This window comes from Sylvia atricapilla, chromosome 6 (genome assembly GCF_009819655.1).
Source record: "Sylvia atricapilla isolate bSylAtr1 chromosome 6, bSylAtr1.pri, whole genome shotgun sequence".
Taxonomy (NCBI): Eukaryota; Metazoa; Chordata; class Aves; order Passeriformes; family Sylviidae; genus Sylvia; species Sylvia atricapilla.
This window is the reverse complement of record NC_089145.1, coordinates 22,970,773-22,995,476: the sequence shown is the minus strand read 5'-3', so window position 1 is coordinate 22,995,476 and position 24,704 is coordinate 22,970,773. Positions and strand designations below refer to the sequence as shown.

The following is a 24,704-nucleotide window of genomic DNA, read 5'->3' as shown; positions in this document are numbered from 1 at the left end:
TTCCTTTGTTTCACTCATACTGTCATTCTAGAGAAAAAAAATCTTAAAAGATGGTAGCATATATGCTCTTTTTAGTTCTAAAATTACATCTTGCCTGTAATTGCATCTTTCTTGTAGCTCATTTTTCCTTTGATATCTATGGTCAAACTGTTTATGAATAATTAAGGTAGAATTTTTTATAAGAAGCATGAATGATTTACAAGTAATAAGAGTCAAAATGTAGAGAGCTTGTAAAGACATATTTATCATGAAATTTTTGATTAATTTTCTTTAAATTAATTAGTTAGCCAGGTCATAATGTTCTGTTATCATTGCTGCATGCTAAAACGGAGCCTCTTCTTATCATTTATTACTTGCTGATTTATGATGTTATGGTGGTATTCCTCAATAATAAATTTAAAGAGGTCTATAAAATAACTAGACAAAAAAAAAAGAAAGAAAACAGATTAATAGGAAAGACAGATTAATGTACTTTTAGAAGTCATATATATATCTGCATTTCAAGCTGGAGGATGAATGGATGAGGAGGTAAAGAAGCCATCTACAAGCTTTAAATAGTACTATAGGCTCCTTCCCATAAGGCCTAAAAACCAGAAAGATGAAAGATAACTTGAAAAAGGAAACCTGAAACAAAGTTTCCTGCAGTTATCCATGAATATTGATTCCGCTGTGTCTAACTATGGTTTGATGAATTAATGCTTTTGAGGAAGGGATACCCAGAGGGGAGAAAATGGCAGAGCTCTTCATTTGTTGGTAGTGCCAGCTTTTAAGTATTAATTGAACTACAATCTTGAAATATGAATTAACTAATATGTTTATATGTATAATTCAAATGTAAGGATACTGTGGGTACACAAAATGAATGTTTAATTTATTAAAGCCTATCTGGTAACAGTAATCAAAATGATTAAATAAAAATTTTAAAATCAAATCATAAAATATTGTACAGAATTAATTGCAATAAATTAAAAAGTTTCACTCCATGAACTAGATATTCCTTGACAGTAGTTTTTTTTATGGAAATCAGCTGAATATTTAGTAGTGGCCTAAAAACCCCTTTAAGTTGCATACAATTGTATGAATTATGTTTTGCTGCTACATCTCACTCTTGTTTATAAAATCTTCAGATAAAATGGATTCATTTCTAGTTCTAGTTCTTAACATTGTTTTTGTACAGTGACTTTCATTGTTTACATTTTACTTCAAACAAGTTCCATTTCTATGAAGCAAGCTGGAGAACAGTGATCTGAGAGAAGAGAACAGAGTGTAACAGCAACCTCTGAAATTTCCCTTTTTTCAATTGTGTTGATCTTGAAATCAAGCTACTAATACTGTGTAGACTTTTTTGTCCTCAAGGTGCCTTGTAAGATACTCTATATAAAGACATTTGTCTGTGTAAACATATAAATATATTTAGGAAGTGGTAACTTTTAAAAGGACCTTGGAATTCTGATGAGGTAGATCTGAGTTTTCAGAGCAATGCAGTAGTGTAAAAGAGCTAAGTGATCCTTATTTGTATCCAAGTGGAGGGTTATTGAATAGTAGCAAAAAGTTATTTTCACTGTGCAGAGCAAAGACAGGCTGCAGGACACCATCTACTTCGGTTATCTGGCCTTCAAAATGAATATTGATAAATATGAAACAATTCTGAGAAAGACCTACACTGATTCAAGGACATAAAAAGCTGCATTACAGTAGGAGATTAAAAACCATAATTCAGTTCTAAAATAAAGCAAGTTTTAAAAGCTGGCACTTTTTATAGGTATTTCTATATGGGAAGTATTTCTGCTTTTAGACAAAGATGTGGCTGGACAATTTTGATTGGAGATGAGGTCTGCTTTTTAACAACTCCCTGCTGCTGTTGACCCCTGTTATAGTAACTGGTCCAGAAGCAGAAAAGCAAAAAGAATTGCATGATCTGCAATTGGAATTACAGGAGATGCAGTCTTTTCTTGTAACTAGCTTTATTTCTTTTGGAGATTTTCAACACAGAGGAATGTTTGCCTTTGGCTTTTGAGTGGGCATGGGGTTTTTAAAAGTTATTTGCCTTGTAGTGATACTTTTAATATTGTCTTACAACTTGTGTCACAAAGTTCACTTGTGCGGTCCCAAATCTGCCATACTAAACTAAATTAAATTATGTTTTACGGAGGTTGTCATAAAATACATCTGTGTATTCTTTCAGGCTATAATCAATCAAATCAAGTTGATCCTTATTAAGCCATTTATGTGGCTTAGATGTACCACTGATTCTCATCTAATTTTATGAGGAATTTAATGAAATCTATTCTTTGTAAAAGAATGGTGTTCTTGGAAGTTGTTTCGCATGTCTGTGGCATCTTTTAACAGAATGGGAGATAAATGGGAAATACTTTCAATTCAGCCATCATCTAGTAAATATTCTAATAGCAGAATTGAGAATATCTGTATTTCTTTAAAGGCTGATGTGTATAATTGTGCTATCAAAAAATGTTCAAGAAGCAAAAACGTTGGGATTGTATACACTGAGTTCTCCTTATGTCATTGCTAGTTTAGGTTAAGATTTGATGTCTGTATAAAATGCAGTTGAGTCTTTGGTAAGAGTTCCTTGCATGGGCAGGACCATAAGCAGATTAACAAACCTTTTCCATGAGCTTCCCCTGTGTTGAAGTGAAGGAAGGTAACCTAAATGTGCCCACTGAAATAATTACTTTCCAAATAGCTGGGGCTTCTTTCCCTACATTTCTTGATAAGGGGAAGCTGAAGCTGAAGATTCAGAAATCCAAGAGTCCATGGAGGCGGGGAAGAGGATTCTTGGCTTTGTTCTGTTCTGTAGGAATAGCCAATCACGTATTTGATCACAGATCTTATGCTGTTCAAATGAAATACTACACTTTGTAGCATGACTTTCCCTTTTTCCTAACAGATTGATGTTGCCCCCCATGATGTAGTAGCAAAATTTTTACCTGTAGGGTAGTGGTTAATGGCAAACTTTCCTCATGAGCATTAAGTCATAGATGACAAATTACAGATTGTAAACAAAGTGTCCATTACTGTAAAAAAAAGATTTTTTGCCTAACTGTTGCCCTTTTAAGAATTGTTTAATAAGCAAAAAAGCTACAAATTGGTTTAATATTAGAGTTTATTTGATTTAAGGTAACCATTCTTTAGTTGAAAAGTTGTATTGCAGCATGCACAGTAGGGAAAAATAGTGTGCTTTGTACCCAAATGGAAATTCAGGTTTTTTTTGAATATAAAGAGATGGTGTGATGTAAACTAACTCAAACAAACTGCAAAGTTTGAAATGCTAATCTCACTTCTTTGTTTGGCTGCATAAATTTCAATCCAAACTGAAGCATTCTTAGGTTTTTGGAGAATCATAACCTGTGTTCAAGTTTTGAGCTTTCTAATGTATTACACTGGTCATTACAGTGTTCTAGTTCAGTAATATTACCTATTTTTAAGCAATCTTTAAACAAGAGTAACCTGAACTGGCAGCTGTGGAGTTGAATTGAAGTCATCCAAACCCTTCTTATGTCTTGGAAATGACTACTGAAATTTGCAGGTGGGAGACATCCTAGAGCACCACCAGCATTATGGGTTATGGCTCTGATGCTTGAGAATATATCAGTTATTATGGTGGCCATTCTTTGTCTTCGTGTGTCTTTGTTTTTTTTTTCCTAATACTTCCATTACATTTCCCCCTATGACTGAAGATCAGAAAAATATCCTTTTCCATTATTGCAGGCTTACACTCTTGATTTTCTGCTTTCATGTTGTTAGACCATTTGAAGTAGACTGCATCCTTGTTTCTTTCAGATGCATTGTTAAGGTGACGTGAGCCTCACTGCTGTGAATCTCAAACAGCATAGAAGGTTTATTCTCTTCTGTTTTATTTATGGGTAACTAAAATGTCCTTTTGTGTACAAATACCTTGAGAGCTGTGTTCCATCTGGGCTTGCATATGGAGGTACTTTTACTAATTTGTTGAAAGAGGAGTCTTCCAAGTGTTCAAATTAGAACAATACGAGACTGGGAGTTATAAACCACTATCTCAAAAGGACAGTAAATGTCTTGTCTAAACTGGGAGTGCTTCTCCACTAGATGCCTGGACAGCCAGCTGCAAATATTAAGCTCCATTGTCATGACCTGTTGGAAACTTCTGGGTCATGAGATATGAGAGATTGGCTGCATGTTGTATAAGTGTTTTACATACTTATACATGCCTGTTACAGGCGTGAGTGTATGTCCAGTCACCATATGCATGCAAGAGATAAGTCCCTGAAGCTGTTGAAGGAGTATTATAAAAATAGGCTATTTTCTATTCTGGAAAAGATAACCTAATATTGAAAGCAAGTATTTGGAACCATTTTCAAATATATAATAATTAACATTAGACTGAAATAGAGAAAAAGCTTCAGTGGGATTGTTTGAAATCAAATCCAAGAATGTTTTTTCATCAATATAGCTGTAATGATCTTTTTTTATGTGTTCCTGAGTTATTTCAACTATCCTTGTGTATGATCTTACTTTTAAAACATCAGTTCTGTTTACTCTTCACTTGAATGACTAGACTTGGGTAACATGGCAAAATCCCTTTGCATTTATAGAAGTGTATTTGCCTTTGCAAATACATATAGTGATATTTTCTGACAGCCGTGGAATTGGAGCTCCTCTTTAACTGGTACTCCTTTCATATCTGCTGTTTAGATGAAATGGGGCATTGTTCAAAAGCAGTTTGAATATATAAAGATAAAAGGAAAAACAAATTGCTCGTAAGCATCTTGATTTCTATGTAGTTTGGTCTTCTGACTGTTTTATGAAGTCCATTTGTGCAATCTCTTCATCTGTAAACTTTCCAGCTGACACACTGGGTATCTAAACAATTGAGGATGGGAAAAATCTTTACTTTTTAATGTTCTCTCAAAGTGATGTGACAGTTGCCACATAAAGCTGCTAGTAAGCGATGAGAAGTTTTCAGTGGAGTGAAACAGAAATATAGGTCTTTGTAATGCAGCTCATCTGAGATGCTAAAAAGGGAACAGAGGCTCTAAAGGCACCACTGCTTTTGTTTTGTAAGAGACAGAGCTATTGCAAAGGCAGAATTGTCACACTCAGTTGAGGCCTCCATCAGGTCAAAAGGGAAAACATTCACTGGAATCTCATCACTTGTTAGGACAGTAAGAGCTCTGTTCATCTTTGTATTGTGGTTTTGATTATGGGTAGGATTATCAAAGAACTGGAATAACATGGGAAAATAAATATTATGGCAAGACTGTCACTTGTGTTACAAAGACATGTTGGTAGTTCAGTAGCTCTGGAAGTTCAATGCTTGCAGGAGTGGAAAAGACTATCATTAAAGTTTTAGGTTTTGGGAGGGAGATGATAAAACAATATCTTTACAGGTTTATTTTAGACTAGTTTCTTGTGAGAGCAAAAATTTTGTGCTTTGCCTTTCTATCTGCTCTTTTTCTTCTTAAGCCTAACTTAGTTTAAGTTCTCAGTTTGGCCAAACTTGACTAAAATAAGTAGGTCTTGTTAAGGTCTCTCAAAAGTCCTCAAGATAGATAGACCGGGTGTTGTAAAGAGCCACTGAAGTCAACATTCAGACCTGTGGGGAAGCAGGAGGCAGTGACTGATCACAGATGCCACTTTTCAACACACAAACAGTATCCAGAGAGTTAAGACACGTGAGAGCAAGTGAGGGTAGTTGCAAGAGTTGGAGAGGAGAGGAAAGAATGCAGGAAAAAAAACTTGGAAGTGCTGGATTGAGAAAAGTAATAGAAGGCATGTTGGCATGTTCGAAAACATTTTGGTTTATTCACTGCTGAAGGGATCGAGATTCAGCCCCTTGGGATGACAAATGGGATGGCACTATCCCATACCATGTGAAACCTGGGACAAAAAGGACTGTATTTTCAGATTTTTTTAAACAGAATTACAGCAAATTTATTCAACACCTGTCTGCTTTAAAAGGCATGGTTATATAAAGGATGATAAAAAAGTTAGTAAGAGGAACATGAATGAGATATAATTCAGAAACCAAGTTTAAAAATTATGTATTAAAATTGTGCAAAGCAAAAGGTTAGAGAAAAAATCATTTAGATATATGAGTTATATTTTACATTGACTACTTTAAAAGAAAAGTATTATTTTTACCGCATGTTAATTCTATTTTATAATTCAACTATGGCATAAAGCTCTTATGAGGTAACTTTTTTTAAGTTTGCAAATGCCCAGAAGATTGTTATAGGAGGTGTAGTCTGCATCACAGAACAGATAACAGCACACTTTTACTTTCTTCTGAATTATTTGACAATTCATACAGAGAGTAATGTGCCATAACTTTACATAGTTTTCACTTTTTACTATGTCTGAAAAGAAGAGCACTGAAATATCATAGATGAACCCTGAACCTGCTGTCCTTTGCAATATGTAACAGGAATGAGCAGGACAATGAGGAGCTTTGAGAGAATTCTGCACAGTCCTCTCACCATATTCTGTGCTAATCAAACAGCTTTCCCAGCACTCTGACATATCTCCTGAGGTTGAATTTAGAGTTGCTCACTTGGGTAAGGTTCCAAATTGGCAGTCAGCCCATTGTGCTGTAGGGCTTGGTTAAGTAGATATGTGATAAAGTCTATGCAAGTTGGTATCAGCTTAATTAAGTATATTACAGAAACAGAAAAGCAGGAAACTATTCCATTTTTACATCAGTTTATTCACTTGTGTTTCTAGCAAGACAAACAGAAATTAAATTGAAATTCTCAGTTACAAGACAGGAATATCCATAGCATAGTGTTCTTTGGCATACTTTTAAGGACTTCTTGAAAAAATTGAAATTAGATGATGACTTTTGAAATAATAGGAGAATGAATGATCAAACAGGTTTTCAGTTAACATTAAAAGTAGTGATTGCGTGGTAAAATGTCAGCCTTCTTTCAGGTAAGAAATTAAGCAACACCCAAAGAAAATGCCCATCCAAGTGGAGGTATGAGCCAATGTTCAGATGGCAGGAAGTAAGGTTACCTAAAATGATAAAGTTCCAAAGGTCTTTTTCAATCAAACATTTTTTCAAATCTTCTTTCAAATCAAACATTTTCAGGCTTCCAACAAAAAGAAGTTTGTAAGAAAGATAAAAATAGCAAAAGTACTTAAATGAGCTTAACTTAAAGTAGAATAGACAGACGGTAAGGTTATGTCAAATCACAAAAATTATGTAAGTCCTGAGAGCTATAAAGTGATTAAGGCACATTGGGATGCTGCAGTGAAGCAGAGTTATGCTTTTTGTAACACATGGAGCTCCTTTCAGTATTTAAAAAGTATTCAGTGGATGTGGTGGAAATTGAAACTGTGTTATTGATGTATTAGTGATGAGCATATCCAGGAACTGGTAGTAAATAAGAACTAGATGGTGCAATTGGCATGGGTCATCTGAATTAACCTTTCTCCAGGATCTTCCTCCAGAGCACGTTGTTATGGGAAGAGTCAGTGTTTTCAGTATTGTAGTAGTTTATGACTCTTGCAAAAACACCCACTCTTCAGTTACTCAGTGAAGTAAAATCCAAAACAGGATTAAGTTACAGAACTCTGGAAGACAATTATTGAGATTATTCTGAACGGAAAAATAGCACCTGGATTCATATGGAAGTTAAGCTATAAATAGAATTATCGTAACAAATTTTGACAAGTGTAGAAGTAAAATAAATCACATCAGAAGAAGTAACTTGAAGTACTGGTGACACGTAAGTTATGTATAACAACTCTAGAGGTATCTTCCAACCTAAATAATTCTACAATCAAATGTCAAATTTGTACTACCACTGAGCAGGGAATTGTACCAGATTGACATGATAATGTTGAGATTAAAACTACCAACATGGGAAAAATATGTAAACATTAGTATGGATGGAACCTCAAGCATTCTTTCATGCCATTCCCAAGTTAAACATTTATTGTCTAAACTTTTGCCTGATACTTCACATCTGTACCAGATTTAGCACTTCCCTGGCTTCATGCTGCTTTTCTTTATTGCAGTTTTCTGAAGTTGTACCAATAAAGTATTACCCACCATATTATAAGATTTAAATGCTCAATATTTCTGCTGAATTTATGAACCTCTATTAAATCTTTTCCTGTGAGTGTGATATAATAGATGGTAAAAATATGAACTGGCTTCTGGAATTAAAAAGAATCATCCATACCTGTAGTATGGGAAATTCTTCTAAATAATCCCTTACAGTGATAGTGTACAGTGCAGTGATGAAATACTGACATATAGATACATCTTGGAAGATAGATGTCCAAATGTGGTAAAAATGAAATGAAAATTTACCCAAGCATAACAAATATTCCTTATTTAAATAACCATATCTCAGAGAGTTACTGCAGAACTTTGACTAGTCTTGCAAAAGTGTTTTAACCTTTGAGATCTTTTAACTATTCTTAAACTCATTATTCTTTCCCCGAATTGATTTTTTTCAGCATTAAGATTTACTTGGTCATCAACAGCTATATGAGTTTGATTTGCTTATATTTAAAGCAGGTTTTTTTCCTGGCTGGTGAGCGCTTAAGGGAGAACTAACCATCTTTGACAGTAAATACTGCAGACAATGGAAACATTATTTTGACGGAAATAAGCACACTAGAAATGTTAGCTGAAATGTTCAATGCCTTAAAAACGTAGTGCTTTGTTTTATGTTGTCGTGTTTTATAATTTATTTCAGTATATGAACGTAGCTTTGAATTATCAGTTATGTAGACAGTTGTGTTTGTGTAATTTGTGAAAGCTCTGAAAAGACGTTTGGTAGCTATTAAGCCTTGAATTAAAATCCCGTCTAAACCATCTGTATATTCTACTGTAGTTAATATTTAAAACATAACAAATTCTTACCTGTATGTACATCACATGCTTGTATGGTGATTGTGTTTTCTGTGGTCTATTTAATTTGCTACTTCATAGTTTAGGTTCTTGAAGACATGAATTGTCTTTCTCCTCTTCTAAAAACAGAGTAGCTAATTCAGTGGTTATAATGATGTCTAAAATGCTGAAATTTATTGCAATAAAATGTCAAAAGAGCAGCAGAGTTGTAGTTACTTTTTTAGTGATTTCTTATGCCTTAAAATATTTCTTTGTTTAGTTTTTAAACAAGAAACTGAATTTTAGATGTTTTAGATAACCAGTCTGTCCAGATAAGCCTTTGCACACAGTAATGGCATAGTTGTATATAAGAAAGTATCAATATATAAACAGGAGCACATTTTATCTTTTATTAACTACCAGCTGCTAAGAATTCAAGAACCTTCAATTCTGTTCTACTTGAGTGCTTTGTTAAATACAGTTTGTATATAAATCTAGTCTAAAATTATGATTTTTTTATTAGATGTATTAATTCTGTTTCTGAAAAAGTAGAGCAGGGGTTAGGTAGTCTTTTTAAAATTGAAGATACAGATGGATTGATATGTTTGGGATATTATTTGCCAATGCTAAAGCTTATTAATAAAGTAAACTACTTGACTCATCTTAGTATGTATTTTAAAACAGGTGAGGCTAATGATAAGGATGTTCAGGTGGTGGAACTTCCCATTGTTGACAGCTTACACCCACGGCCACCCTATTTGCCCTTGGCTGTTCCTGAAGACTTGGCTGATAGACTAATTCGTGTTCATGGGGATCCTGCAGTGTGGTGGGTCTCACAGTTTGTGAAATACTTGATTCGTCCACAGCCTTGGCTAGAAAAAGAAATAGAGGAAGCCACAAGGAAACTTGGTTTCAAACATCCAGTGATCGGGTGGGTATTTAGTTTTCTTTTTAACTGTTCTGTGCTTTAGTATGTGTATGTAGTGATTCCTGTTCAGGAAAAATTGTTCTATGATGATAATCAGATTCTGGAAGTATTCTGTGGGGAGAGAGGGTGATTTCTAGATGAAACTCTTGTTTTTTAGCTGTTCATAATACATGTTGATTGCAAGTACTTCAGCACACTTGTCTACCTGTAGTTGGACAGATATATAAAAGGCAGCACAATAGAAGATTTTTTTAACCTGTCCTTCCACATCCAGTAATAGAGAATTTCATTAATGTAATTGCCTTACAGCTTGTATTCCAGGCACTTTACTGTCTGTGTCTTGTTTCCAGACAAGTGCATATAGCTTTTACATTTGAGGGAAGAAGGCTAAGCCTACATTTTACATGCCACAATTCACAACTAATTTTATCACTGGCTACATACAAGCATGGTATATGCCTGCTGGTGTTTTCGTAGTTGTTGTTTCTCAATGGTAATGATGAATTGGAAAGGTCTGTTTGGGGAGATACAGGGAGAAGAAGGAAAAGAAATAAAAAGCAGCTTGTGGGAGAAAGGATTTTCCATCATGTAGTGTGAAAAATGTTGCTGCTGCTGTGCTAGAATCTTCTTCCTTTGCCAGAATTTCCTTCAGTCCTTAAACTTTCATTATCTAGGAGTACACAGTAGGTTGTCCAAATGTTAGTTGGCTTTTGACCGTGAGCCGGTAGGGCACTTCACTGCTGCTGCATCTGAAGACTTGTTATGTTTCAAAGAGGTGAAAAAAATGCATTTGTAGCTACCTTAATTTAAACTATGCATTATATGATGCAAATATTCCTATTTTCCTTTTGACCTGTATTGATCAAGCATTATCTATCTACAGCAGATAACTTAACCTTGTGCACAAAAGGAATAGCACCTGATTATGCTGTAATTCCATGTCCTTCATTCCTTTCTTTCAGTTACCCTTTGCCTTCCTTGTCAGATTATTGAATTGCTTTTGAGAACAGACTCACTTAATATTGTCAGTGTGTCTTGATGGACACGGGTGTGTTTTAATCCCTCCTTATTCTATGTAGGGATTCAGTTTAAAATTTCATTTGCTGAAGCATGTATAGTATTTATGAGTGTAATTTCGAGTTTCTCCCTTTTTTCCAGTGTTCACGTCCGAAGGACAGACAAAGTAGGAACAGAGGCAGCATTTCACCCCATTGAAGAGTACATGGTACACGTGGAGGAGCGGTTTGAGCTTCTTGCTCGCAGGATGCACGTTGATAAAAAAAGAGTGTATTTGGCTACAGATGACCCTTCATTGTTGCAAGAGGCAAAATCCAAGTAAGATGAATTATGTTTATATTACAGTTCCTTCCTTCTGGTTAGCTTTACAGTTTCTGACTACTGTGCAGTAAAATAAGTTTTAGTATAATTTTATTTTAATCCTTTATTCAGTGCATTTCATTTTCCAGTGATTTTGATTTTTCTCTCAGATACACTTTTTTAGGATTTTTTTCCTCACAAGTAAGCGTTTCAAAGCTTAATGTTGAAAATCCAGAAGAGTTGAGCAAGGTATATCTATGAAAAAAAACAAATCAATGCTGGGAGGTAAATAAGAAGGGAGGTAAATAAAAATAATATACATATATATAATATAAATATAAATAATAGACACACAAAAAATCTTATTGAACATACATACTAAAAAGAAACTACTTAGAAATATCGTAAAACCTGATTAATATAGTAAGAAGTATATAAAACCTGTCCAAAAATACCTCTTTGTGAATAATTGCCAGAGGAATTTTTTTAAGTGGGTTGAAAAGCTTATGATGAAGCTCTTCCCTCTTTCAGAAGAACTTCTATAGTGATAACATAGAAGACACTCATCCCACATGTTGAATAATTTTGTCCTTAAATATAAGTGGGATTCTGAACTTTTTACAGTGTCTTTGTCTTTTTTTTTTTTTGCTCTGTATCCTCTTCTAGCTTTCTAGAATGTGGGTACACAGTAAACATTGATTTACTCCTACATGGCCTGTATTTCCTTGTAAATTAATACTTCTAATTAATTAATTAATAGTCTCTAAAATCAAAGCAACTCTGTAGTGGTAAATTTTTGATCCAAGGTTCTATTCTTGGTGACATCCTTGGAAATGTATATGAGATGACATAACAGAGTTTCTTTGGCATATTCAAGGTAAGCAGAAAATATTTTGTAGCAGAAGAATTTTCTACAGCATTGAAAACTTGTCTATTTCATTTGTGCTGTTTCTGTTTTTCTTTCGTATCTGTCAAAGACTGGTGCTTAAAATATGGTGTTTTGTCAAAACTAAATGAACAAACTCAACTCCAGATGATGGCAATCCTTCCATTTTTGTATGTGTAGAGGCAAAAACAATAGCAAAAACAATTACAGAATTTAAAGTGCAAATTTAAACAAAGAAAAGACAGATTATCAAAAGTTGAGATTATAATATTTAATTCATTATATTGTCCTAAATAACTTTAATAACTGTTTGTAACATAACAGAATTCAATATTGATGTAACAATCTTAGGCATTTTTCTTTATTTTTGTATAACTGTCAAGTCTTAGCATTCTTTGTGAATAATAATAAAATGCTCTACCTATGTAAACATATCATCCCAAGTTTTTAATAGCAACAAAATCTAATTGTAGAATTGTAACTTACTCAGTAAGAAAATACTGAATTTTATTAAGAAGTACTTCCCAAGTTCATTCCAAGTCACAATTTTACTTTAATATTGTAAGATACAGCTCAGTCAAACAGCATTATTTTTATATTTTCATCATAAAAGGCATAGGATCCATAAGTATTAAGAATTTTTTATGTGTTACTACTGCATTTTCAGGTCACAGCTTACACTGAAACATAATTTCCTACATTGCTTGCACCCTACTGTTGCTTGCAGCTTCAGATGCCTTGAGAAGAAGGCATTTGAAACTTCCTGTGATTTCACAGAAGGCAGGATGCAGTTTGATGTTTGGGCATTTAATAGCATCTGAAGGCAGGTTAAGGTCATGTTTTGGCAGCAAAGAAGCTTTTCTTTCTCTTCTTGTGAAATAGACTATAAATTGGTTTACACTTCTGACAAAGATGTTCGAGTCACATTGAACTACCAAGCTTTGATGGAAACAGCTGTCACATTGCAGTAGCTTATGTTGCATTCATTATTTGGTGCAATAATATTAGTAAGTACTAGATACTGTATCTCTCTACAAGGGAGTGACTGGCTGTCAAACAGTGTTGGCATTTAAGTAAAGAAAATTTAGCCAACATTTGCATGAATTGGCATGTTGTTTCTAGCAAGAGAAGTATTTTAAACTACTCATAGTCGTGAAAACAGAAATGTTTTGACTTAAGTTTCAGAAATTTCCCTTGCAGTCAGATGTCTACAAACTGCAAGTACAGTAGTAAAGATAGTGCAGTCACTACCAGTTTGTAGAGTGTTTGTGTTCTATTTCCAAAAGAAGGAAAGAAGTGATATATTTTCAGAAGTAGGATCATGCAGAACAATTTTAGTGGAGAGTAGCAGGGTTGAGAGTTCAACAACTGTGATGATTGGGGGATTAAAGCATTTGACAGCTTCTGGTAAGCAGGGGTCATGGCATTTATCTTGGGTAAATGATGTGCTGGGATGGTGTAAATTGCTTTTTCTTTGGCTGATTTAATAGTTTTCACATGCAAATTTTTGAATGTCTAATACATGTGTTTCTAGTCTATAATACTGCTTACAATATCTTCACTCTTTAAGGTATTCAAAATAATACAGATGAACCTATTTAGGTCTTTCTTTTCTTTATGAGCACAAAAATTCAACAAATCACATTCTTCCTTCCAGAATGTTTACCTGTAAAGTAACCTGTATTTTTTTTTCTCTTTTTTTTTGACTGTATATTTACTTCCACAACAGCAGGTTGATGTCTTTTCTCCCTTTCTACTATCTGTAGTTTGGTGAACCCTCTCCACCCCCCCAAGTCATAGTATGCCTGATATATAGAATTCAGCAGTGCTTCAAAGGACTAAAATCTGATGAACAGCTCATATATTTTCCGATTTTTTTTAGGGCAAGACCCAGGAAAACACATTATTTCTTACTCAATCTGTTGACAAATACACTCACAATCATCTTTCAGAGGGAAGAAAATTTTCAGTGCCTGTTCTGGACACATCCACAGGCCTAGCAAATGAGCACAGGAGCCTTGGCCTGGCCTTGCTTTGCATGTGCAGTGATAAGCTGTCGTTGCACAAGGAGTTGATCAGCTTCTGAAACCAATGGAAACTTGAAACAGTGCCATAACTTTGCTTGATCTGTATCCTTATTATCTGAGGCTCTTAGGTGCAGGAAGGAAAGACTTTTAACTCTCACCTCCCCACCTTCTTTTGATTTCTCATTTTCCCTTTCCCATAAGAGGGGAAAAAAATCCTTCCTGGCCTGTACAGAGGTTTCAAGAATCTAGTAGATAGCTTTAGAAGAACTGGGAATTATTTTTAGATACGTGGAAGAGATACACTACATTTAGTAATCCAATACGAAGAGAACAGAGTTGTGCCAGTTTCCATTGTTTGGTTTTATCTTTGAGCAGGCTGCCCAAGGAAGTGTAATACCACTGTCTCTGGAGGTATTTAAAAGTCATGTAGATGTGGTACTTTAGGGACATGGCTTAGCTGTGGACTTGGCAGTGCTGGGTTTATAGATGGCTCAATAGTCTTAAAGGTCATTTCTAACTTAAATGATTCCATGGTTCACAATCTGGGCCTTTTGTGTTTCAGAGAAGAGACTATGTGAGAAAAGCTGGAAGGCATTCTACGCAACATTGTTTTTTGGTGATTCTGTCAATAAAAATATGGCAACTTATTATGCATGAATCATTTTCTACACATTCAGGAATCCTAGTAATAGGATCATGCCTATGTTCTTCTTAAAAAAGAAAAAAAATCCCTAAAATCTTAAAATGTAGGCATTGCATTAATCATAATAAAAAATAAAAATGGAAAAGGGAATGGAAGGAAGCAAGAGCTAACTATAGAACTTTGATAGTTTCATTTCCTTTATTCTTTGCAGTCATTGTGGCAAGAATAGCTTCAAATAGAATCTCGAGCACTGTAGTGAGTGGGAAGGAGAATTAAACCTCTCCTGTGCAGGAACTCAGTGGGCCACGTACAGCTTGAGAGGAGTGTGCACCTGGCCTTTTCCTGTATTTTTCTTTATGCTCTGCTTTCAGCCTGTGTTGGAGACAGGATAGTGGACTAGAAGATTCTTTGGTCACACTGAACATGGCTGCTATTTCACTCACATTTTAAAAGAAACCTTTTCCCAAGCGTTGTGTGTGGGAGACAACATAAAAGTGCTTGTTTGAAAACGTAAATTTGTGAGTGGATAAATTACAAGCTTTGATGATTGTTTTGAAGAATGGGCTCTGAAACCTTTGGCTAGATGAATTTGGATCAACTTTATAAAATGGAATTGAAGACCAGATCTAAAAGCACCTCAACGACTATTTCCAGAATAAAGGAAAGAAGGAGAACATTGTAAATGTATGCATAAAAAAGATGTGTAAATAATTCTGACCTTTAGTTTTTTCACCTGATCGAATATGACACTTTTTTCCTATTGTTTCGTTTCTTAAAGTTAGGGTGATATTTTGGTAGTAAAAAATCAGATTCTTCAAGAAAATTTCTTTTGTGTCTGCTCAGCATATGGATTCTGATTTTTGAAGTCTGAAGGAAGTAATTAATTTTAGTGATACTCCTGATACCAAGATCTTGCAAAGGGGTCTGCAAATATCTTTACTATGTTTGTCATCTGTAGAAATTCCATCTTCTGCTAAATGTTCTTTGTGTTGCTCCACTTGCAGTTGTCTACTGAGATAAGACTGATGCTCAGCTCTGTTTCCCAGCAAGTTCTCAGAGTAGAGTATGATGTATTTCTGTTTGGTCTGTACTTTGTTCTTCTTTAAAAAAAAACCCATGAATATGATTAATACAATGGAAATTAGAGTATGTGACAAATATTGTGGTGTCATCTCTTGTGTTTTGAAAGCCGGTTAAATACTGACAAAAAATATTAGACACGAAAAGATCAGAGATAAAATAAAAATTGTGGAAGAGTTCTTGCTGAAAAAACTATTTTTAGGTTCATACAAGCTTCTGTAATTCCTCAGAAGGAGCATTATAAGTTATTCTAAGACTATTTCTACCTTCTCTTCCTTTTTTCTGTTGGCTTTCTTTTGTTTTTATTGTTTGTAGTCTAGTAGGAGCTTTCCCTGACATTGATGATCAGATGCACCCTTTAAAGCTGTTCCATACATTCCATATCAAAAGTGGACATTTTGCATATAGGTTTTTTGACTTGCTTTTGAGATAAATTTGCTGATTGGTAGTCACAAAAGGCAGCTATATCTGTCCATTTCACTTTTGAATACAGTTTCTCCATATATTTAAAATTAAATGGAATAAATTAGGCATGTTCTTATGAATATTATATTAGCTCTCTTGCTCTCTTATATAATGTATTGATTTATATTTGCAATGAAGTTACAAATTTGGAAAAAGAAGCTTTTATATATATTGTTAGTTTTATTTTACGATAAGCCGTGTAGTTGAAATTTTGTAGTTGTCCGGTTAGTCATGTGAGTTGCACTTGATGATTGAAATATGATTGATGTGTAACAGCAATGTAGTTACCACCTTTGTCACATCTGTAATAATTTTCTTGATAGGAGGCTGACTGAAAACTTAATTAATTTGTGCTCCTTGCCCCAGTTTCATTCAGATTTCAGTTCCCCTGTAGTGAAGTGTAAATTTCTGGAGAAACACCATTTCCCCCAGTATTTTTTCAAAGGATTTAAAAAAATAAAGTTATTGTTACATAATAAAATCTTTTATTTTAATATAATATAAAAAAAGTTTCATATTTAAAAAAAATTTGGCTTACAGTAGTACTGATTTTTTTTTTTTTTTGTAATAAGTCAAGAAAAGTGTATTGGGATGGAATTTTACACTTATTTCCTTTTGACTAGTGAATTGCAGAACTTGTTCTCTATGTGGCCTTAAGAACTGTGAAAGACTTCTTTTATTGTTTTCATTAGTTAGCATGCATTTATTCAATATGTCCCTTTTACAGGTGACTTTTTTTTTCTTTTTTGCACAGTGTCTTAATCATTATCTAATAGTATGATAATAAGTGTAGCCTAGTAAAGTCAGAATCCCATATCCTATTTAGCAGTAGAGAAAACTTAGTGGTCTGAGTATATTTAATCTAAAATCATTTGCAGAATGTGGTATATACCTCTGCTATTTCTTTCTTCTACTTTGATATTACTCTGATATTTCTAACTTCTACTTTGTTATGTATCAGACAGACTTACAGGAGCTTTTTATTTAATTAATTTTTTCTAGATAAAGAGAGAGAGGGCATGCTTGGAGGCAGCAGTGACATTCGAGAGGGTTCAGCAAAATTGTAATGAATTTCCTGTAAAGCAGAGACTTAAAAGAAATTAACAGCCCTATCTTGCAGCAGAGGTAATGCTTCTTAAAAAATAAACAGAACAGTGGTGTTAACTGTGTATTGTATTTTCACAGGTATCCAAATTATGAATTTATCAGTGATAACTCCATATCCTGGTCAGCAGGACTCCATAACCGATACACTGAAAACTCCCTAAGAGGTGTCATTCTGGATATTCACTTTTTGTCTCAGGCAGACTTCCTGGTCTGTACATTTTCATCCCAGGTAAAGTGCAATGCAGAGACAATGCTGATTATATGTACCAGTCTAAATCTTAGTTTTCTTCATGCTTCTGTTTATAAAAAATCTGTTTTAAGTTTAAAAGCACAGCAAAAAATCACCAGGCAGTATTTTGTGGCTAATATCCTGATCCACCTTATTCACATATGGCAAGATACAATTTCTTTCACATTGAATGTTTTTACTTGCTGTTGTCATTATTCTCTTAGGTGACACAATCACACATGATTGTACTGTTAGATGAAAGGGGAGAGAAAACTTAAATGTTAAAATCCATTTAAAAACTTAATGTTATACACAGCCTGAAATGTAAATTTTCTGCTGCACTGTAATGACATATAGGTAATAAACACAATATTAATATTAATAGGTGGTTAATACAGTGACTTTGACAGGCAGAATTCTTAATAAAATTGCCACAGCAAGAAGGCAGAAAAATGACAAAAAGTATAGGAATATAGGAAAGCCTCTTATCCCTGAACCAGGCTTGTGGATACACTGTGTTTACCATTCACCACATCCTGTAGAGAGAATGACATTTTATAGCATATTTAGAAGGTTATTAATACAGGCTGTTTCAGACCAAAGACCTGAGTAAAATCCAAAGTAAAAATCCTCACTAAGAAGAGCTGTGAGGAGCCATCCACTTTAATAATAATGTTTGATTTAGCTGAAGCACATCCACTGAATGCATATTACTGTGAAAGAAACAAAACCTATGTCTGTATGTCTTAAATGCCACACGTGCATTGGTGCAAAGACAGTTCATAGTCTGAAGGAAGAATTATATAGTCTTGGATAAAACTTAATGAAAAATCTGTAACATTTTCTGCTATTATTATATTCAGATAGCTGTGTTAAAAGTGATAAATGTTTGCTTTAAATAAAACTCTGGGTATAAACATAGTTTAAATACAGCTGCGAATGGCTTGGCCAGAATATATTGTAATTGAATGCTAAGCATTGGAGTAATTTTGAAAGAAGAATATATGTTTAAAATACATCAACACAGTTAAGGTGATACAGGTTGATCAAGACCTCTGGGGGGCATCTGATACAATCCCCTTTGAGGTACATGGTGCCTTTGAGCTCAACTCTCATTCTCTTTCACCATGCCTTTGACAGTAGACTTGTTTATTTGGGTAACATATTTGGTTTTCCAGAACTGCAAAAAATTCTACTGAAGTGCAGGAGATCCAGTGTTAGAGTGTTGCTGTCAATAGGTGGACTATGAATTTGGTCCAGTATTTTACTTAATTTATTCTAGGCAATTTATTGTGCTTCAATAATTCAAACTCCTCAAAAATAATTTAATACCAGTTTTTCTGGGCATGCAACAATGTGTGTCTCTACAGAATCTTAATATATTGTGTTTTTCTAAGGTCTGTTGCAAGTTTTCCCAGTATTCATAAAGTTTCCTTTTAAGGGATTTAAAATTTGATTATCTTATATCTATCTTTGAATTGCTCCCCCTGTCCTTTCATCAATTAAATCAACTATTTGATAGTTACTTTGGCATTGAAGGTAAGCAAAATAAGGCAGTTAATGACCGTCTTTTGTCCAATAGGTATGAAGAGAAAGTAAGGTTAAAATGTATTCTTATTTTTTTCCATTGTGGTTTTAGACCTTCTCATTAATCAATTCTATGCTGGTTTTTTTTTTTCCCATTTTTCCAAAAAGACTCGAAACTTCATTACAGAGGTATTAAGAGAAAATGATGCTATATATGAATAGAATCAGGAATTCCCCTCTATTAATTCGGTTTTGTGATGTGGAAACTAAAAGAGCACTGGTAGAAGTTGAAGAATAGGTATTTGCTTAAAATACTGTTGTTAAGGAATTAGTCCTATCATGTAATGGAGAGTCAAGGAAAACAAACTGCCTTGGCATTACTTTTCAGCAACGTCACATTAATTGAATAGATTATTTAATTTTATAGAAAAGCCACATGACAGTTACAAAAACCATAACACAGTAGGAGGATTAAGATTACATGCTAGAACAGAGTGGTTTTGATTCTTCAGTCTTCATTTAGATGAAGTCATAGCTCCCTCTGACTGACATAACTGCATCTCCTTCCAGAATTTATTAGTTTTTGTGTTTTTCATTGTACAAGTAAGTAAGTATACAGGCTGCAGAACAAGGGATCTGGGAATGAAAAATGGGAGGCTGGCTTTAGGTGTATTTCTGCATGTGGGTGTTTTGCCTGCTGTCCTCAACAGTTTACAGTTTAATCACCCAGGTTTGGTGCTACAAAGAAAACAATTGCTGAGAGGAGATGTTGAATGTTTTGTCAGATATGCAGGACACACTTACTAAAAGCATTTCTCCAATAAAATCTTTATTGTGTGTATTATGTGTTTCTACTTCCTGGGGTTACATAGACATGCAGAGAACAAAACAAAAACAGTCACAGAATCTATAAAATAAATAGCCTTTTGCAAATATATGGGTACTCAAAATTGTTTCTATATTATAGTGTGTAACAGGTACTTCGAAATAATTAACTTCAGCCTGATCTTTTGAAAGATACTTCTGAAAAGTTATTTTAAAGTTCAGATGCAGAGGGATAAAAGGAAATCTATTACATTTTTAAAGCAAATGCCTCTCTCAAAGGAGCTAAGAAAGTACAAATATGTCTCGTATGACTGATCAAAGTTCTATTCACTGTATCTTCAAAGGGAGAAAATAAAAGTAAAATCAGGCTTTACTGTATTAACATAGACTGAAAATTATGAAGAAGCTCAAATGCTTCTTTGTATTGAAGAAATCTGCTGTATTGTTAATCGGTCTTTATCAAACTTGTGCAAAATCAGAAAAAGACACTAATGGATGACAGAAGTCAGAAAACCCACAGTAGCCAAGTCAGACACCTGACACAGAAGATCTTTCTAGCAAGTTGTTGAAAAAAATTTTTTTTAATATAGTTATAAGCTTTTGTGTTTCTGGCAATTCCTAGAAATACAACATAATTCTGATGTGGGGACATCTGTTCAGTCTGAAGAAAATTCCCTTCATAAAATGGGATACAATAACAAGTAAAATTGCATCTTTCTTCTTGCTGACATAATGATTGTCCTGATGGAATTCACTTTCATTTATTTGTCTTCTAAGTTGCCAGCAGTCACAATTCTATCACTGTTCTAATATAAATAGATTATATATTTAAAATACATTTTAATGTATTTTAAAGCCTTGGACTTAAGGTACTGTTTGGTTGTGAAAATTTCAACTTCCTTTAGAAAAGTAAATGCAAGGCCTCATTATTGCAGGATAAGTTTGAAAATGTAAATTCTAAAGGTTCATTGGGAAGTAAAATACAATTTGTAGTAATAGAAAAAGAAAACTATTTTGCTTTTTCATTTGATTGGCTACAGATCATTAATTTTAAAAAGCAGAATTGCTAGTGTTCATATAGATGTTTTCATTTTATACTAAAGAGTAGACTGTACTAATTATTTATCTCACTTATCTATAAATACTGAATATTTACCAAATCTGATCACTAGAGGCCTAATTAAGATTCTGCAAAATTTCATGCTTTTTAGTATCAAGTGTGTGGGGGTTTTTTTGTGGTCTTCTTGGTTTGATTTCACTTGGTTTTAATTCTTTTGGGGGCTTTTTTGTTGGTTGGTTAGTTGGTTTTTTTTTTAACCCAGACATTCCAGACCCTGATATTCTTGGGAAATATTACTATACATTGGTTGTTGATTTTGGTGGTATGTTTCAGTCACACACAATATTAATGACTTCTGTTTTTATTTCCAAGGTTTGTCGAGTTGCGTATGAAATTATGCAGACGTTGCATCCGGATGCTTCGGCGTATTTCCATTCTTTGGATGATATCTACTACTTTGGGGGACAGAATGCTCATAACCAGATTGCTATTTATGCTCATCATCCACGAACTGCTGATGAAATTCCTATGGAACCTGGAGATATAATTGGAGTAGCTGGAAACCACTGGGATGGTTATTCAAAAGGCATCAATAGGAAATTAGGAAGAACAGGCCTGTACCCATCCTATAAAGTTAAGGAGAAAATTGAGACAGTCAAGTATCCTACATACCCAGAGGCTGACAAGTAGATTGAAAGGAAGACATTCAGCAGTTATTATAAAAAAACTCAATTTTGATTGGTCCAAACCAGTCAACAACACACTGACTATTGGTTTCTATGGGAAACCAATTTGCATTTTATCATGTGGTTAAAATCAAAGCCTTTGCAATGAAACTGGAGAAGAAGCTGAGAACAAGTGGATGGGCTGTTGTCTGAACTTACTCTCAAACATTTTTGTTATATGCAGTCTCACACATGCACACACAAACCCACGTACAACAGAAGACTGTTGTTTTATACTTCTTGTCTCTTTTCAGGAGTTGTCCCAGTCATTAGTCTTATGTGAGCTTTGGGCTCTTTTCTCCGCCATTAATTGACAATAATGTTCAGACTTATAACACTGCCACATTGTGTAATTTGAGTGACATGAACATATTTTGTATGTGCAAAATTTGGAACATGGTGCCTATATTTGAAAAGTTTGTGACCTTTTTAGAAGAGCCATGCCTGTTTCACAATGGGCAAGAGTCCACTTACATCTGGTGTTACCATGACCACTGAACTTGCTTCAAACAACAGATTCAGATTTCAGACTAGATTTCTTTACAATTTTGGGGTTTTTTTAGCATTCCATTGATTACTTCTCATCATTAATAAAATAAAGGTTACATTCAACAATAAAGTAGTCACTGTCTCTTAGGAGCTTTTGTAAACAATGCCATGAACAGATTCTTCTAGTACTGGTGATTTCTGGACATTGCATTTGATTGAAAAAAGACAACAACAAAAAATCCATAAAAGAAGGAAAACATAGCCTGAGTTCCATTGAATTTTAAAACACTTGTGTAGTACAACAATTGCATAGGGCACAGTGCTGCTCAGCTTTGCAGATAGTAGGTAACAGCAGGATTATTTAATTGGCAAATTGCGTACATTTACCCTCTGACGCTATTTTCTTACCTTTTCTGTTTTCTTCTGAAAATAATTCAGGGTTTAGTGTATTATGGATGTCCACTTATCATTTTGGCATTGAATGTAATTACTTTTAAGCAAAATACTTCAGGTTATCCCATTTATAGAACCTGTCAGTCTGGACTACTTTAAAAAAAATCTAACAGCTTATCCAAAAATAGTAGGTTACAAGAAGATATACAAGGATGAATTTTTATACATGTAATAAGATTGTTAGTAATTCTTAGTGTTTTGAAACCTCTTGCCAGTCAGCTCTCATTAAGAAAAGAGATAATTTACAAAATAATTTTACAAAAGAAATCATAGATTTGATGGTTGAATATATAAATATGTATAATATGAGATTGTTTCCAGATAAAAAGAATATTTAATAGCATTTTATAGCTTCCAGTGCAATCCAGTTTGGATTACTGGAAGTGCAGAAAATGTTTACTGTTCAGAGACTGAGGAAATGCCACACGAGTAAAGATTAAAACAGCATGGCTAGTTGACCTTAGCAAAGCAAAAATATGCTTAATTATATTTATGAATAGACCAAGGACAGTGTTAACATAATGAATGGATGCACTTGACTATGAATAAATTTTAAGCTGAAAAATAAAAGGAAATCTCTGGCCATGTGCACTTCAGCAGCAGGCTTCCAATTAAAATAGTGGTGAGATGGAACTGGATTGGTATGTGAAGGAATTACAAATTAGTACTTTCTGACATTGTTTGCAGGATTGATCCTGTAGATCCTCCCCAGTAATGTGTCCCTCAATTGAAAAATTATTTTGTGTCTTGAAAACGAATAACAAAATCAAAGTTGAAAAACTTGTGGAGGAGGGCAAAGATACATTTTCCAAAGTGTTAAATAGACATATCAGTGAAAATGAGCTTAGATACCAAATGAGATTTAAAGACTGATTAAAGGATAATGGAAAATTAGTAAGAGCAGCCAGGAAGTGCAAAAGATGAATTTTTGTCACAAAAGATGCCTACAGTCAACTGGTATTTTCTGTATTTTGGAGCTGCTAAGGAAGCAGCTTTATGTTAGTTTCCTAAATAATGCTGATAAATTTTCCACTAATTCAGGCAAGTGGGGTATTTCAGAGGTAAAAATGTAGGCTACAAATAATAACTTTTTAAAAAATTTATTTTGAATGGTACATAAAGCTATTGCTACTTTCCTTTTCATCTTGAAAAAAATTCAAACCCATGAACATTTTATCCTCAGCAATTAATGCATTTTATTTTGGGGAAAAACTAGTTTAGTTGTTTCTCCACAAATACTGCATAATCTAATTGATACAGATTTATACATTTTGAAAATGTTTTATTTTTTAAGCTATTTACTTACAATGTCAGAGCCCCTCATTTCTAGCTCATTTCTTAGTGTGGTTCAGAAATAGTATTCATAAATAAATTAACACTAAAGTTTTTCTGTAGTCAGGTAACTCAGTTAAAAATATAAAAAAAGAAGATAAATAACAGAATATTTAAGATGAGCCCAAAGGCAAAAGCAGATCTGTTGTGGTAATTAGAGGACTGAAAACACTGATGTTGTAGAAGCTGTACCTGTATAATGTGGCAATTCCTCAGCAGACTATCTGACAAAGTATTGGCAGGGTACACATGCCTCCTTACATATTCTAAGTACCTAATGAATAATTAGGTCATCATCTTTGAGAAAATGATCATGAGTGATACAAAATTATAGCATTACTGTTAATAATTCAGAAATGTACTAATGTAGATGCTATGATCTTATTCCCCAGGATCATATGATCCTCTAGTGCTTAAAGTTCAGTACTTCTCAGAAGAAGAAATCTAGCAATATCCTGCTTGCTAGATGCATGTTTCTAGAGATTTGTTTCCTTTAAGACTATCAATTAGTTATATTTGGAATCCTGGGACATCGGTACATTAAAACTGATTTTGTTTTATATTAAACAAAATGAATATTCGAGACTTTATTCTCGGTGTACAGTGGGGTCCAGGTAATTTAAAAAGATTGATGGGAACATGGAAGAGACCCTCAGATATTTTTTTTTTTTTTTTTTTTTTTTTTTTTGGTAGTTCACAGAAAAGTGAATAATAGGAAATAAAAATTTTGTCTTGAATACCTGGGAGAAAGCTGAATCTTTTGAAAGCTATG

General features: G+C 33.9%; 1 protein-coding gene across 3 annotated transcripts in view; it reads left to right on the top strand.

Annotated features, from left to right (window-relative positions):
• Positions 1-22,280, top strand: part of FUT8 (fucosyltransferase 8) — a 75,254-nt gene extending 52,974 nt beyond the window's left edge. For all 3 annotated transcript variants that reach the window (XM_066321071.1, XM_066321069.1, XM_066321070.1), the window contains 4 exons: positions 9,524-9,770; positions 10,926-11,102; positions 17,371-17,521; positions 21,306-22,280. In XM_066321071.1, coding sequence (XP_066177168.1) covers positions 9,524-9,770; positions 10,926-11,102; positions 17,371-17,521; positions 21,306-21,623 — 893 coding nt within the window. In that variant the 3' untranslated portion in view covers positions 21,624-22,280. The remainder of the gene's footprint in view (positions 1-9,523; positions 9,771-10,925; positions 11,103-17,370; positions 17,522-21,305) is intronic.
• The last annotated feature ends 2,424 nt before the right edge of the window (positions 22,281-24,704 follow it).